Source organism: Psammomys obesus, unplaced genomic scaffold (assembly GCF_907164565.1).
Source record: "Psammomys obesus unplaced genomic scaffold, mPsaObe1.curated_primary_1811, whole genome shotgun sequence".
In the NCBI taxonomy this organism is placed as follows: Eukaryota; Metazoa; Chordata; class Mammalia; order Rodentia; family Muridae; genus Psammomys; species Psammomys obesus.
This window is the reverse complement of record NW_026585689.1, coordinates 4,028,931-4,044,185: the sequence shown is the minus strand read 5'-3', so window position 1 is coordinate 4,044,185 and position 15,255 is coordinate 4,028,931. Positions and strand designations below refer to the sequence as shown.

The 15,255-nt window shown below is 43.3% G+C and overlaps 1 protein-coding gene across 6 annotated transcripts in view; it reads right to left on the bottom strand.

Annotated features, from left to right (window-relative positions):
• Positions 1 to 15,244, bottom strand: part of Cd47 (CD47 molecule) — a 53,142-nt gene extending 37,898 nt beyond the window's left edge. For 5 of the 6 annotated variants that reach the window (XM_055593859.1, XM_055593869.1, XM_055593877.1 and 2 more), the window contains exons 1-3: positions 15,038 to 15,244; positions 2,473 to 2,820; positions 1,393 to 1,476 (exon numbers count right to left, since the gene is read on the bottom strand). In XM_055593859.1, the coding sequence (XP_055449834.1) occupies positions 1,393 to 1,476; positions 2,473 to 2,820; positions 15,038 to 15,083 (478 nt within the window). In that variant the 5' untranslated portion in view covers positions 15,084 to 15,244. The remainder of the gene's footprint in view (positions 1 to 1,392; positions 1,477 to 2,472; positions 2,821 to 15,037) is intronic. The other variant, XM_055593851.1, reaches the window with a different exon arrangement.
• Between the last annotated feature and the right edge of the window lie 11 nt (positions 15,245 to 15,255).

Genomic DNA, 15,255 nt, shown 5'->3' with positions numbered 1-15,255 from the left:
TCTGGCTTTTCCAGTGTGAAACTTAGTTTGTTTGTTTTAATGTTTCCTCTCAGTGACTCACATCACTGTTTCTAATAGTCAGCCCTTTCACTTTTATGTACCTATCTACTCTCTCAGAAAACCTCCAACTAGATCCTATGCCTGTGGACTGACTAGACTCTCCTGAAAGGCAGACATTAAAGAAAGAAGAAGAAGAAGAAGAGGAAGAGGAGGAAGAGGAGGAGGAGAAGGAAGAGGAGGAGGAGGAGAGGAGGAGAAGGAAGAGGAGGAGGAGGAGGAGGAGGAGGAGGAGGAGGAGGAGGAGGAAAGAAAGTCTCTTTAATCCAAATTAGCATTAATCATAAAATCACAGTATATGTAAGATTCTACGCAGAAAGGCTTTCCACATTCCTCTTGCCTCCTAAGCCATTCCTTCCCTTCTCAGCAGACTTCCAGGCAGCAAGTTTATACCACATAGAATAAACATCCCAAGAAAACAAGATGTTCATCCTCATCTTAGAGCTAGGCAGTCTAGCTAGGCAGTGGAAGACTAGGAGTCTTCCACTCAAATCTTCCTTGATGACGTGGGTGAACACTGAATCATGAATATGGCATGTAACTCAAACTGCCTGGTCTCTAACCCTATGTCAGAATGTTTAATCACGACACCCTCCCCCTCCCAATCTGCTAACAGATACTTTGTAATTTTAAAAGGGAGAACAGATGGAAAGTAGCTGACCTAATTCAGCCATCTTGATCCCACCCAGAGCTGGTCCTCACTGTGTCATCAACTCTGAGATTGGTAATTCATACACCTGGTGATTTAAGTAGAGGTTAAGACAAACTCTTTGACCTCCCCCACCCCCCAAGGGAGGAGCAGCCTTGCTAGGCCACAGAGGAGGACACTGCAGCCAGTCCTAAAGAGACCTGATAGACTAGGGTCAGATGGAAGGGGCGGAGGACCTCCCCTATCAGTGGACTTAGAGAGGGGCAGGAAGGAGATGAGGGAGGGAGGATGGGACTGGGAGGGAATGAGGGAGGGGGATACAGCTGGGATACAAAGTAAATAAACTGTAATTAATATAAAAAATAAAAATTTAGTTAAAATTATCAAATAAAAATACTATATAATAAAAAAAAATAATAAAACTGTTAGGACTCCTTGTATGTGGTTCTGAAAAAAATAATCAGCCAGCACAGCAAAAAAAAAGATAAAAAAAAAAAAAGAATAAAAAGAAGACTGTTTTACTTCAAATTAACAGCACTGCTGTCCACAACTCACCAACCCACTCATGAAAAGTCTGGGCGCTAGCACCAAGACTGAATTCAATTCGGTTACGTTGAATCCCTGCTTCCCCAGTGTGCTGGCAAGTGTAGCGGGCCACAGAAGCCTCCAGGAATCAGCATGATTACCTAATCTGCAACCTCCTTTCTCCTTCTCGTCCCCTGCCGGGGTAGTGTGGTTAGAACAGGCTGATCCTTGGTCAGGGTTGACGGCTATAAGACCACAAAAAGATGAAATAACAAGGAGGAACTTTACAAATTAATAGAATAACAAAAAGTACATTTCGTTTGCAAGAGTTTATTTTGGTTTGGTGAAGTGAGGTCTTGACTTGGAGCCCTGGGTAGTCTAGAACACACTATGTGATTCAGGCTCACCTCAAATTTACAACAATCCTCCTGCCTCAGCATCTGTAGTGCGGAGATCAGTCTTGGGCCATCACACTCAGGTAAAGTACATTTGATGACAACAAACAGAAACACCTATTCCCTCAATAGTGCCCTAAGACCAAGACGGGGCCACGCAACATATGAGTGATGGAAAAGCAAGCGGATTTTACTTGGGAAGAGCAGAGAAGTGTGTAGGAGAGAACTGGAAGCAACCAAACACTGGGCTTTTATTAATGGTCAGCAATTTGGTTCAAAAAATTTTCTATTTCACTTTTCTCCTTTCCTCCCTCCACTTCCTGTTGCTTTTGAAACGAGGTTTCCTATTACTCCGGCTAGCCTCAAACTTGAATAGCTCAGGCTGGGCCGTGCTCCGGAGTGACGGAGCTGTAGATGGCAGCCAAGCTGTCTGGCTACTATTGTGCTCCTTTCTAATAGGGACACAGGAGGCCTGGACACAAGTCTTGTGTTTTACTGTTACTTTCTTTACAAGCCTGTCTTCCCGGGCTGTAACAGTCTACTGGGGTGGGTGAGTTATAAGCAGTTTAACTTGGTTCCTGGTTCTGAGGCATGCTGGTAGCACCTGCTCAGTTTCCGGTTAGGATCTTGTGCGACCTCACAACACTGCAAAAGGACTGGGTGAAGAGTGAGTGTGTGTATGTGAAAGAGTGTCAGACTTTCTTTCCCTCCAGATGGCTAACCCACCTGCCTGAGAAATGCTTTAATCTCTCCTAGTGACTTCTTCCAGGCCCTGCCTCAGAGCACTCCCACAGTGGCAATCCTATGGCAACACGCGGTTCAGAACAGACCAAGTGCGTCACTTACCCGTACGGTACTTCAGCTCTATGACTGTCTTGCCTTCCCTGGACAACTCTGTTACATCACACGTGTAGTTCCCCACGACGGCGTCACTCGTATCCATTTTCAAGGAGGCATCACCTCTCAGTAAGTCTGAGACCGAGATTTTCGCACTACTGAAGTTAGTGTCTGGAGTGGAGCTGTTTTTGCCTCCATCGTAGATGAAGATGTATGTTCTGTTGAACTTCCACTTCACATACATTTCTTCAGTGCTTTGGGCCTCCACGTTAAGGACAACACAAGGAATGACGACAGTTTTATTGCATAGAGTGTACTCTACAGACTTGACTTTACTAAACAGCAGCTGAGCTGAACCTGGAATACAGACACAAAAATATTTCATTGTAATATGTATATGCAAGGTATTACCTTAGATGTATTACAAACCCCCTTATTGTAAAGAAAAATACCTCAATTATTCATTTAAGCATCCAGTACAGGAACACGGTGAAAAACAGCAACAGATTATTTGCGCACTAGCTAGTAGACTGTAACTTTTCTTTATCCAGTCTTAATAATACAAGGTATATATTACCATGCATCTTAGGAATATATTTACCAATTGTGTTGGGACACGCAAGGTATGGTATCTAGCTTTGAAAGCTCTGAAGTAATCGTGTCTGCTTACTGATATATGTAGGGAAATACTGTCCTTACTGTGGGAACATTCTGAAGAGAAAACCTAGTATTCTATCCGGGCTCAACTTCTATACACGTCTACTAGATGGAACTTGCTAAAGTGATATGAAATTTATCTCTGCACTCAGGCTGCATAGCCAAAAAAAAAAAAACTGGCCAGTTCTATTATACTTTAATATACAAAGCAACTGGAATGAATCAAATCTTATCTTTCCAAGAGGGTGGAAAGCCTTGGAATGCTAACGAGGAAAAAAAAAGTTCTCTGTGACTATTTCCTGCTTCAAAAGAGACAGCGATAGACATTTTGTATGCAAGTCTCACAAAGGATTACACACAATTGAATGGCATTTTTCCTACCCCCGACATTTCATTGAATCTACAGAACAATTCTGAAATGTAGATTAGAGGTTATTTCTTCCTCCAATAAACTATAAACTACCCCAAAAGCCAAGAAACAAGCTGAAACCAAGAATAAGAATAACCCTTGGCTCTTGTCAATAGCATAACCCACCCCTGACTGCCATGCCATACACAAGGCTCACCATTGGACTCAAATGGCAAAGATGTGGAGAAACTCCAGTTGTATTATATGATGTGGACATTTATCAAAGCTCTTACCTAAGTCGCCTGTTGACTTTTCCTTCAAAACCCAAAGTACCAATGAATATAAAACATTAACTCTGTTAATCTTTAATAACTCCTCCTTCTATATAAACTAGAAATAAAATCGAGGACATAAAATGTTACTGTAGGAGTAGAATTATTAATAAATGCCCATCAGGTTGAATATAATGAATATAATTCCATTCTATACTGGAATGTAATCTGGACTGTGTTCAAGAAGACCCAAGCACAAGTCCTCTGCCTAGCACACTGGTGTGCAGTGCTAGGCAATTCATTTTTCTATAGCATGGTTTAATAAGGAGGATCAGCTCAGAGAGTGGGCGAGTTCCTAGAACACTGGGAGCACCACCGGAGAAACATCCAAGAAATGCTCCCTAAGCAACACCATGCTGCACAAACTGGACACCGTGACCGCATAAAATGGACACCGTGGCATCTACTTAACGAGCTGGACCCTCTTAGCGCTCCTGGCAATGGGCCACCTGAAGCAGCTTTGGGGGCACCCACAGCTCACCTTTCCCAGTTCTCTAGATCTTTAGCCACCCAAATATCAGGAAGCTCCAGGCAAAACCTGAATGTCCAATTACATTCACTACACCCTTGGAGTTTTGTGTTATTTCCCTGGAGAAAGAGCAACCAAAGGCAAGGAACCTTATTGTACAAAGAGAGATGGGGCGGGAGGGGTGACGCCACAATTACAAAGGATGGATGGCAAGTGTCAGAAAATACCTGATTCTGAAATGCACAGAAAGTACCCAGTGTCTTCTCAGTGGGTGCTGGGCATTATCTAACAGACCTGCAATCATGAGATTCTAGATAGGCTCTGCTTTCACTGAATTCAACCTGGGTGTCTAAAATTGATTAGGCTTTTGCAATTAAGTGTCATGCACAAGATTTTTCTATAGAGTTAGAAATTTTGCTTCATGGCTGATTTACACCTCATAGAGAGGACTGCAAACAACATCAACTTTTAAAAACTGAAGACACTGACCAATTTTACCATCCATTAATAAATCCTTTCAGCATTCTTACTTGCCTATAAACATGTCTGCTCTACTGATTTGCCTTCAAAAGTGATTTTGTCTACTTGCTGATTTGTTCTTTAAGGAGCGAAGTTAAAATTTTGATTATGTCCGTTTTGTAGCAGCAATGAGTCATTTCAAAGTTAAAAAATTATATTCGGATGAGTCATTTCAAAATCATTCTTTCCCAGAAGACACAAGTGAAGAGCTCGGTCATCCTATGAGATACCCCCCTCCCCAACAGAGCCCAGGTAAGAATGAGGTGGCTGACAAACACTCCACAATTTTCTAACTTGTTTGGAATATACCTCTTTCAGGGAATACATGAAGTATAAATTGCACTGTATTACTTCCTTCTTGCAATAATAATAATAATTAAAAATACCCATTTCATAGCTGGAGCAATTTAAGGAGAAAAAAATGCTATCGGTAAAACATAAAGTAAATCTGACCTGGCTAACTCAAGACAACCTTCGCAATAATAAGGGGTAAATAAAAGTAGCCCCAAATATCCCTCCAGATGTTAAATGCAACCTTTTCATTTACAAACGCGTTATTGAAAACACTAAGTAATATCGCCTATATGGCTCTTCATCTTCTGAGGAAAAACTTGGCTAAGACAAGGCGTAACTGACAGTAAATAATGAACACGAGAAAATTCATATAGATAAGACATGCTGTAGCAGTCTTCTTCCACAGAGCAGGGAAACTTATCCAAGGATGGTGCCAGAGTTACAGGCAAACTACCAAAGAAACCATCGGGGAAGGTTAACTTATATCAAATGCCAAAAATATTGGGCATCACAACTTTCATCAACATGGCACCAATGCAAACCTCCCCAAGTCAGTCGTAAGCATAGTTGTGCAGTGGCAAAGAGGCCTCCTCTATAGGTTATAGCACACACGTGCAGTGATGCAGTCAGCAGTTGCTAGGAAAAACCTCGAGAGAACACTGACCGGGCAGAGGGATATGATAATGAAAAAAAAAAAAGTGAGACTTATCTTTAGGCGCTTTGAAATCTCACATGGGGATTCTAAGCAGGTTATACAACACAAGATCACATGTGTGGCCCCTTTTTTTTTTTTTTTTTTTTTTTTTTGCACAAACAACGTGCTATCTGTGGAGGGCAGAATAATCAATCTGTCTAGCAGGTTTCTAAGAAAATTTACATTGCTACTGGAGAACAGGAGACTGCCATGCAGCCACTGCTCATCTGGGCACCTAATGTTTTTAGACATCCCATGTAAAATTTTTCTCCTTTTAATGACTCTTAGACAATTCACCTTCTGCTCCTCAGCCTGTTCTCTCCAGCAGTCATCTTTCCCTGCCCAACTCAAATTGAACCCCTCCGGGAAGTCAGAGGCTTATGACACTTCCCACATAAACTTAACCACAGCCTCTACTATCCATAGTTGTTTTTTTTTTCCCTCCCTTCCAGAAATGAATTCCTTTACTCATAGCTTGTTTCCATTGCTGACTCGAGTCCATCATCTAGAGAACTCATGAACTGCCAGCCTCCACATGCCTTTATTCCATTTCTGAAGTGTTTTTAAGTCATCTTTTAATAATTGTGTATGCACAAAATTTAAAAAGTTCCACATATTCATCTCTCTTTCTCAGCATCCTAAGATAATGATCTATGTCCATTTCTTGACCTCGGTGTACTCCCAAACACTGTGTCAACAGGACTCTACTCTATACACTATTACTCTACTATTGGTCCAGTAGGACAATCACCAGTGACCTCTTGTGAATAATCCAGTTCACATGGTTCATTCTGTCTTGACTTCTCCATAATTCTTGAGCAAAGGAGAAATTCCTCTTTTTTTTACTTTGTCCCTTTACCTTTAATATACCTTTTCATTTCCTCCACCTTGTCCTAGCATTTAAAATCTAGTTCTAGGTTCTTACTAAATATTAGTGTTCCTAATGTGTGATGGTTTTAATGAGAATGGCTCTGTGGGCTCCTGTGTTGGAATGCTTGGTCCCTAGTTGGTGGAACTGTTTAGGAAGGATTAGAAGGTGTGGCCTTATTGGAGGTGTGACATTGGGATGGGCTATGAGGTTTCAAAATCTCAAACCATCCCAGTTGACTCTCTCTCTCTTTGCCTCCTGAAATCAACATGTAAGCTCTCAGCTACTGCCCCAGCACCATGCCTAAGTACTCCTACTATACTCACCACCATGATGTCCATGGATTTCCCTTTCTGTAACTGTAAGCAAGCTTCAAACTAAACACTTAAAAAAATTGTCTTGGTCATGGTGTCTCATCACAGCAGAAGTACAGTAGCTAAGACAAGGGTTTCATGTTCAGCAACCTCTTGCCAATTATTCCCCATTACTCCCATAGTTTTAACAATCAGCACATTTTCTTACTGAAACCAGACCCTCTCTTCTAAACTGGAGACTTTAATCAGTGGTTTGTTATGCATTCCAAAGAGATACTAGGATCATTTAAAAATTAACAATGTCCCCCAAATTATATAACACTATATTTCCCAACCTTCACCTCCCTAAAATATTTACAATTACCTAGCAGTAATCAGACTTGGACCCATAAATCATTCTAGACTCATATCTCTTTCTTTAGCCACAGAGACATTTTGTTAAGCTAACCTATTCAGTAGTTTCTAAATACAAAGCCTGTTGATGAAAGAATTATACCTTACCCTTGTCCCATGAACCAATGCCAGACCTCCAGTCTGGTTCCCTGCCTCTGTCTTCCATACTGTTCCATGACAGTGCCAATGCATTTTCCATAGTCCTCATAATAACTGTTCTAAATGCAAATGTGTACTCCTTTGCCCAGTGACACCCCATCACCCTGGTTCTCAAACCAAACTCTACGTACATTAGCACAGGAAACAAACAAGGTCCTCCGAGATCCTTTCCAGCCTTACATCTTGTTGTTCTCCATTGATTACTTTACTTACTCACTTTACATTCTGATTTCAGACCCTTCCTCTCCTCCCAGTTCCATTCTCACACACACCTTCCCCTCATTCTCCCCTTTTCTTCTCCTCAGAACAAAAGAGAGGTCCCTCAAAGGTACCAACCCACCCTGGTACATTAAGTTGCTACAGGACTTAAGGGAATGGGATCCAAAGGCAGGCATCAGAGTCAAAGAGGGCCCCATTCCAGTTGTTGGAGGACTCACATGAAGACTAAGCTGTGCATCTGCTACACATGTGGAGGAGGCTTAAGACCAGTCCATGCCTGTTCTTTGGCTGTTGGTTCAGGCTCTGTGAGCCTCCGTGGGTCCAGGTTAATTGACTCTGTAGGTCATCTTGTGGTGTCCTTGACCCCTCCAGTTCCCTCAATCATTTCCCCAAGTCTTCCATAGGACTCCCCGAGCTATGCCTAATGTTGGGCTGTGGGTCTCTGCATCTGTTTCCATCAGGGGCTGGGTGAAGCCTCCCAGAGGAGTTATGCTGGACTCTTGTCTGCAAGCATAGCTGAGTAACATTAATAGTGTCAGAGATTGGCTCTTTCTCATGGGATGGGTCTCAAGCAGGGCCAGTCTTTAGTTGACCTTCCCTCAATCTTTGCTCCATCTTTGTCCCTGCACATCTTGTAGGCAGAACAAATTTTGTGTCAAAGGTATTGTAGGTGGGTGGGTTGCTGTCCTTATCCTTCCATTGGCAGTCTTGCCTGGCTATAGGAGGTGGCCACTGCAGGCTCCACATCCCCTGCTGCTAGAAGTATCAGCTAGGCTGACCCCATAGACTTCCTGAGGCCTCCCCTATACCAGGTCTCTGGCAAGTTCCAGAAATAGCCCCCCCTTTCGATTTCTGTTCCCTCACCCTGCCCTCTCTCCCTGGATTTCCCAACTCCTAATCTCCACCCTTGTTCTGTTTCCCATCCCCTCTCCTACACAGTTCCCTCCATCCACTCACCTCTAAAGCCTATTTTATCCCCTTCTGAATGAGATTCAAGCATCCTTCCTTGGGCCCTCCTTGTTACATGGCTTCTTTGGGTCTGTGGACTGTTTATCCCGTACTTTAGCTAGCCGCACATCTTGTACTCTCATTTCCAAATAATCTCCCATCACAATGACCTTCCTTCAGCCCAAGAATAGGCAAACACGCCCTTATAAACATGGCCTAGCACACCTCAATCCCCATCATAGGGAGGGCCACATCCTTCTCTGGGCATGGAGTATATGCTGTGGATGAGAGCACACACACTTTGGAGCCAGGTCCCACATCACAGTCGTAGAACCTTAGGCAAGTTGCCCAACCTCTGCACATCAGTGTCCTAATTTGCAATGTGTTAATAGTAGTATCTACTTCACAGAGATTTTGTGAGGATTTAATGAGAGTATGAACATGAAGCTATGACTGCAGTGTCTTTTATGTACTTGGCAACTATGTAATAAAGCTGTAGTAGCTGTATCCTGCTTACTTTCACTCTTCTGGTCATAGCATTGAGATGACAATTCCTGTTCCCCTATCCACTATCAATCATCACTCAGCTGTTGTCCTTTCTTACTGATCTTTGCTCCCTAATCAAATGTTCTCACTGTACTGTTTTGTAAATATCTTTCCATTCTTCTCAGAAGGTAGGAAGGTGATGTCACAGGTATCCTAAGACTCTTTGCAAGCATCCAGAAGGGATTCAATACATTTCTTGTGGATAAAAACTTTAAAGCCAATATTAAAAAAAAAAATCCAAAAAAAATAGAAAGGGAGGGAGGGAGGGAGGGAGGGAGGGAGGGAAAAAGGAAGGAAGGAAGGAAGGAAGGAAGGAAGGAAGGAAGGAAAGCTTACAAGTCACGAAGGAGAGGAATCACTCTTCATATATCATGTGACTCTCCAGTGCATCTATAAACGCACTTATAAAGCTTCATGTCATAATAAAAAAATCAAGTCAACTGCATACATGGAGAGAAAAATTCCTCAAAAAAAGCAACATAAATGTTATTAAGAATGGCCATGGGTCTGAAACGTGATTGGAACGTACTTGGAAAGGAAAGGCACACTACTTAAACTACCTAGACAATCTGTAGAGAAGGAAAACAATAACTGAAAGCAGAAAATTATTCAGGTAAGCTCTAGGAAAGGAGACTGAAAAGATGGATGAGAGTCTGCAAAGTCTTCTTGAATGTCATGCTGAGCAGTTTAGACTTGACAATAGAAGGTTCAACTAAGGTTTACTTTAAGAAGGACTGCATTTTACAGCAACTGAAAGGGGGATGGAGGGCAGGAAGGGGAGAAGAGAGACCCATTAAGAACCAACTGCAACAGTCCAGGTAAATGACAAGGAGAAAGAAGGCCTAAAAATGGCATTAAAAAATCAAAGCAGCAAAATCAACAGAAGTCAGATGTGGGAGGTGAGGGAGATAAAAAAGGAAAAAATGAAAATTGGAAACTAAAATAGTCTGTGGAACTTGCTGGTTGTAGATTAATTATATGGAAAAGAGACTGGAGATTTAGGGGAGTTCCCCTTTCAGTGTTTCAGCCTGAGCATTAAAAGCGCCAGTAGTACAATGCAGTGAGCACATCCAGCAGATCCCAGGATATATGACTTTGGACTCCAGAGAAAAGGTCAGAGCTATAAAGACTTGGGAGTCGGCAGGAAACTCGCTGGTAGTTGAAATTGTCTTTATAAAGAAGATTGACCACATGGTCCTTGTAAAGCAAACAGCAGAGAACAAAAGCTTGGAGACGTCAATAATCAAGAAAATAATACTTAAACAGGATAAGAAATGAGAGAAGCAGAAGCAAACAAGACAAACCTCCATGGAAATATGGCGGACTCCAAGGCAGGGTTAGGATTTGGGTTCACATGGTCAAAGGAGATGCTACAACATAGGTCAGACCGTGAAAAACCAACCAGGGCCTGAAAGGTAGCTTCTTTCTTTGTAGTGATGCCAATGGACAACTGGGAGCAGGTGGAGCTTGCACTGGTGAGAAGGCAGCAGCAGAGATTCTTTAAATAGACCTCACACAGTCAGAAAACAGAGAGAAAAGTCCAACAAGTAAACGCTGAGGTGAGGACAAGGGCAAGGGTATCTCGATCTTCTCAGGGCCTCTTTTTTCTTTTTTATTGTGATGTAAAACTTGACCCTGGCCGCAAGCAAGCTCAGGGGAAGGAGTCAATGGCAAGGGCACAATCTAGGATTCAGGGCTAAAGATTAATCTGCCGGGAGTAGGTTTCTGAGGGAGGTGATGGGTAAACAGACTGTCTTTCCCTTGAATGAATGAATGGATGGGGCCAGCTGAAGTTGGTGGGTGAGAAGGCTGTCTTGGACGTTAGGTTTCTGCAGTGTTGGGAGGGCAGCTGGGAGGCCAGACAGCTCCCCAGCTAGGAGTGATGTTCATCAATGGCTTGAGAAGCGTCCCCCAAAGGGCTGCTGAGGTAACTGACACAGGACACCTGCTGGCAGAAAGGCTGCCTACAGCTCTGCCCTTAGACCAGCCTCTGGCAGGAAAAACTTGGGTGTGGGAGACTAAAATTAAGTTAGGACAACAGGAGGATAGGATCCAAGATCTCCTTTGATAGATGCTAAAATAAAGGTCAGGGGTACAGTGGAGAGTCCACAGCTTAATTTAGTCAGGCTCTCACAACCCTGCCACACTCACTGGTTCTAAAGTGTCCTTATAAGGACAGAACTAGTCAATCTAGAATTATAGGGGTTAGGGCACTTTATAGTCAGTTATATCCTGAAGCATGACCTTATCGTGAGCTGAAGTACACCAAGTGCCACAACAAGATAAACACTTTTTTCCTTCTATAAACCACACAGTAAGTTACTAAGAAGGATCCATGTTTGAAATGTATCTCTATGCCTTTAAGAGTATGACAGTGTCTAGTCCAGGCTGCAACATGAGCCCACACTTGCTGAAAATGTAAAAACAAACAAATAAAAAACAAAAAGAAAAAAAAAAAACAACAACAAGTTTTCTTTCTTTCAAATGAATTCTCTTAACCTAAACCTCAAACATGGGGCTAAGCAGATTCCAAATTTTGTGCAGCACTCCATGGGTCCACACCCATGAAATATCCAGGGAAGGGCGGAGCCTCTCATTGCAGTTTCAGTTCCACGTAACCGACCACGAGGCAAACTCCACATGTGGAGTCTGTGTCTAGGGTAGTGGTTCTCAACCTGCGGGACGCTACCCCTTTGGGGGCTGAATGACCCTTTTACAGGGGGTTGCCTACCAGATATCCTGTATATTAGATATTTATATTATGATTCCCAATGGTAGCAAAATTAAAGTTGTGAAGTAGCAACAAAAATAATTTTAGGGTTGCGGGGGTCACCACAACATGAGGAACTGTATTGAAGGGTCATGGCATTAGGAAGGCTGAGAGCCACTGGTCTAGGGAAATAAGAACCACATTTGCTGAGCACTCTGTTTCCTACTTTTGTTCTACACTGGGTTTAGCAAAAAACTGAATCCACAACGTTATTCCTGTCCTTTTCCCAATGAGTAACTGCACTCATATGCAAAGTGAAAGTAACTTTATAATCGGGTACGCATTGTATTAGACTGAGTCAGGAGCTATAAAAAATGTGGAGTTTTGTGTTTTCTATTGAAAGTCATGACAGAAAAAAACCTCAAAGACAGGTAAAATGGCTCTCCATAAATGATGGCACAAAAAAGAACGCTGCTGGAATAAAATCATGAATTGTGATGATTTTGCATTTTGAACATCTATCAGCGGGGGGTGGGGGGTGGGTATCTCTTTTTCTGCCTTTAGAACATGGCCTTCCAAACTTTCATTAGCACTTTGGTGATAAAGATAAGCCATCCGCCAAGACCAGGATGACAGCAGAGATGTCCCAATGTAGACATCTGATGTGGTGCATGAGCACGCTGCTCCAGACTGCTGATACAGTCCCACAGACAAGGCCACACAGAGAGGCATGTATTCCTTTAAAATGGCAACGTGTGCTTTAAAATAATCCTTCAAGGGAAAAGAAAACCTTTCTGTGTGAGCAGCTCAGTTACTGCTGCATTTGTATAATGAAAACATTTTAATTTAATCATGTGCATGCCTGACTTTTAAAAGTCACTTTGAACAAAGAAAAATCATTCAACCATCAAAAAAAAAAATATATATATATATTGGTTCATACATACAACTGACAATATTTATTTAAGGTTGTATTTACTAGTTACTGAGTACCCGGAAACTGCTATGCTTTTAAAGGAAGTGTAATTGGACTTACCGGAGAGGAATACAGACATTCATTCTGTATCTTTTAAACCATTAAGGAGGGCTGCACTTGGTTTTAATTGGCTGAAGGGGGTGTTAGAACCCTAGCCCCTCCCCTTTTATCACAGAGGTCACTGCAACTGTAAAGATTACATGCTCCTGCTGTTCATTTCATTATAAATGAAACAGAAAACAAAATCAAACTTCAGCACAAATGGACGTTAAAAAATCCATGACTCCCATACTTATTGTAGATTGCAAATCCAGTCTCCCGGTTCCTTTAATACTGTGTGTGTTCTGAGACTGTTAGCATGTTCGCATACGTGTTCTTTTGAATTTAAATGTGATATACACCATAATATACACATGATCTACACCATTTTATCTTTGACAAACATTATCACTTCCTAATATAAATTCGGCTAACAACTCAAGAGCATAATGCCTGAATTTTGGGTTTGTTTTTCTTTTCTAGTTAATAGCAGGCACAATAAAAACAGTGCAAGCTCTGAATCATGCAACTCCTTGTAGAGTCAAATGTGTTAACATTGTACAAAATGAGTATTAATTAATGTGATTGTAACTATTGCTAAAGGCCTACCACAATTCCTATCAGCAAGACAACCATAGATTAACTTGAAAATAAGGCTAAAAAAAAAAAAAAAAAAAACCAAACAAACCCATAGTATACGGCTTATACTTTTCACTCTTCAGAAAAACAAGCTTCACCATCCATGGTCTGAATTAGTGGCATTTTGTTACAGATTTGTATCTGGCTCAATGGGAAAGCTCTCTGATTATACAACAGGTATCTGAATGCAGTGTTATAGCGATGGTAACAAGCATAGTAAAAGGTGACTGAAATCGGAAAACACCTAAAATCAACAATTCAGATAACACAGATCTTTATTATTAGCTACAACATCCAGTGTGGTTGGGGAGGGAAAAGTGGCAAGAAGGGAATTAAGGGCATCTTGGAAACAGATCCCAAACACTGCCCTTTAAGAGTGGCACGCTAAGGCTAACCATCAGTTGAACGTTGAATTAATTTAGCATCCTAAGACAAACGTAACATTTGCTGTTATCCTGCTTCAAGTCTGTTTCCGAATCTTACAAAAAGTTCGCAGAGGAATCTTCGGATATGAAGCCTGACTTGACGGGCAGTATATAGACACACACACACACACACACACACACACACACACACACACTTCCTATTCTTCCCTCTGCTTTTACAAAGGAGGTACAGGTTTCTAAACAGCAAAATACTTTACAAAAGAGGGCCTGCATCCTTGGCATCTAAGGACAACAGTCTGCTTCATATGTATTTTGACTTATTACTGTCTTTGGACGACTGACTAAATCCTTAAAAAAAAAAAAAAAAAAAAAAAACGTTTCCCCCAATAAGGAATATATTAAAGTGCTGGCGGGAGGTGGTAGCGGGGGTGTCACGATAAAGTGTTTCCAGGAAGCTTGTTTTTAGGATTCAAAACAACCAGCAGAATACGCGGCCAGAAACATCTTTGATAAATGCTGGGAAATGAAACTTAGGTCCTTCGTGTCTGTCCCCTCTGCTCCAAGGCTTGCAAGGTAGGGCAAAAAGCCTTTCTGGTCGACTCCAAACGCGCACTTCATCACAAGAGGCCCGGCGCTCCCACTCCAGTCCTTCAACCCCAAATGCTGCGTGAGAGCACTAAGAAGGGAGAGGGGTGCGAGGGGGGGGGGGGTTCCTGGCAGCTGCCCCCTCGCTTTCTTTGCACTTCGGCTTCCCACAGTTGCGGTTGTTCCCAATCTTCCTACGTGTGCGCACTGGAGAGTGAGGAGCTTCAGCCCGCTCTCCCCCGTGGTGGGGGGAAAAGGGGACCAAGGAAGCAGAGCAGAGCGAGGAGGCAGGGACGCCGATGCCCCGCGGGGCCCTCCCACGGTGGCGCCCGGGGTGCGCAGGGCCCGCGCATCCCGCCACCCTCTCCCCTCTCCTCTCCGGGCGCCGCCTGGCCGGCGGGGGTGCAGCCCACACTCCTGCGGGGGCGCCCGGGCGCTGCGCACCAGCCCGAGAAGCCGGGATCCCCGAGCCACTCACCGCAGCAGCAGGAGCCCAGCAACAGCGCCGCCACCAAGGGCCACATCTCCGCGCCGCCGCCGGGGGGTCGCCGCCGCAGGTGTCTGGAGCAGCCGCAGCCGCCGCCGCCGCCGCCTCCGCCTGCCTTCAAGGGAACCGACCAGCAGCGCCGCAGCAGTGACAGGCAGGAGCGGCCGCCCAGGCTGCCCGGGTGCGCGCGCGCGCGTGCCCGCCGCCCC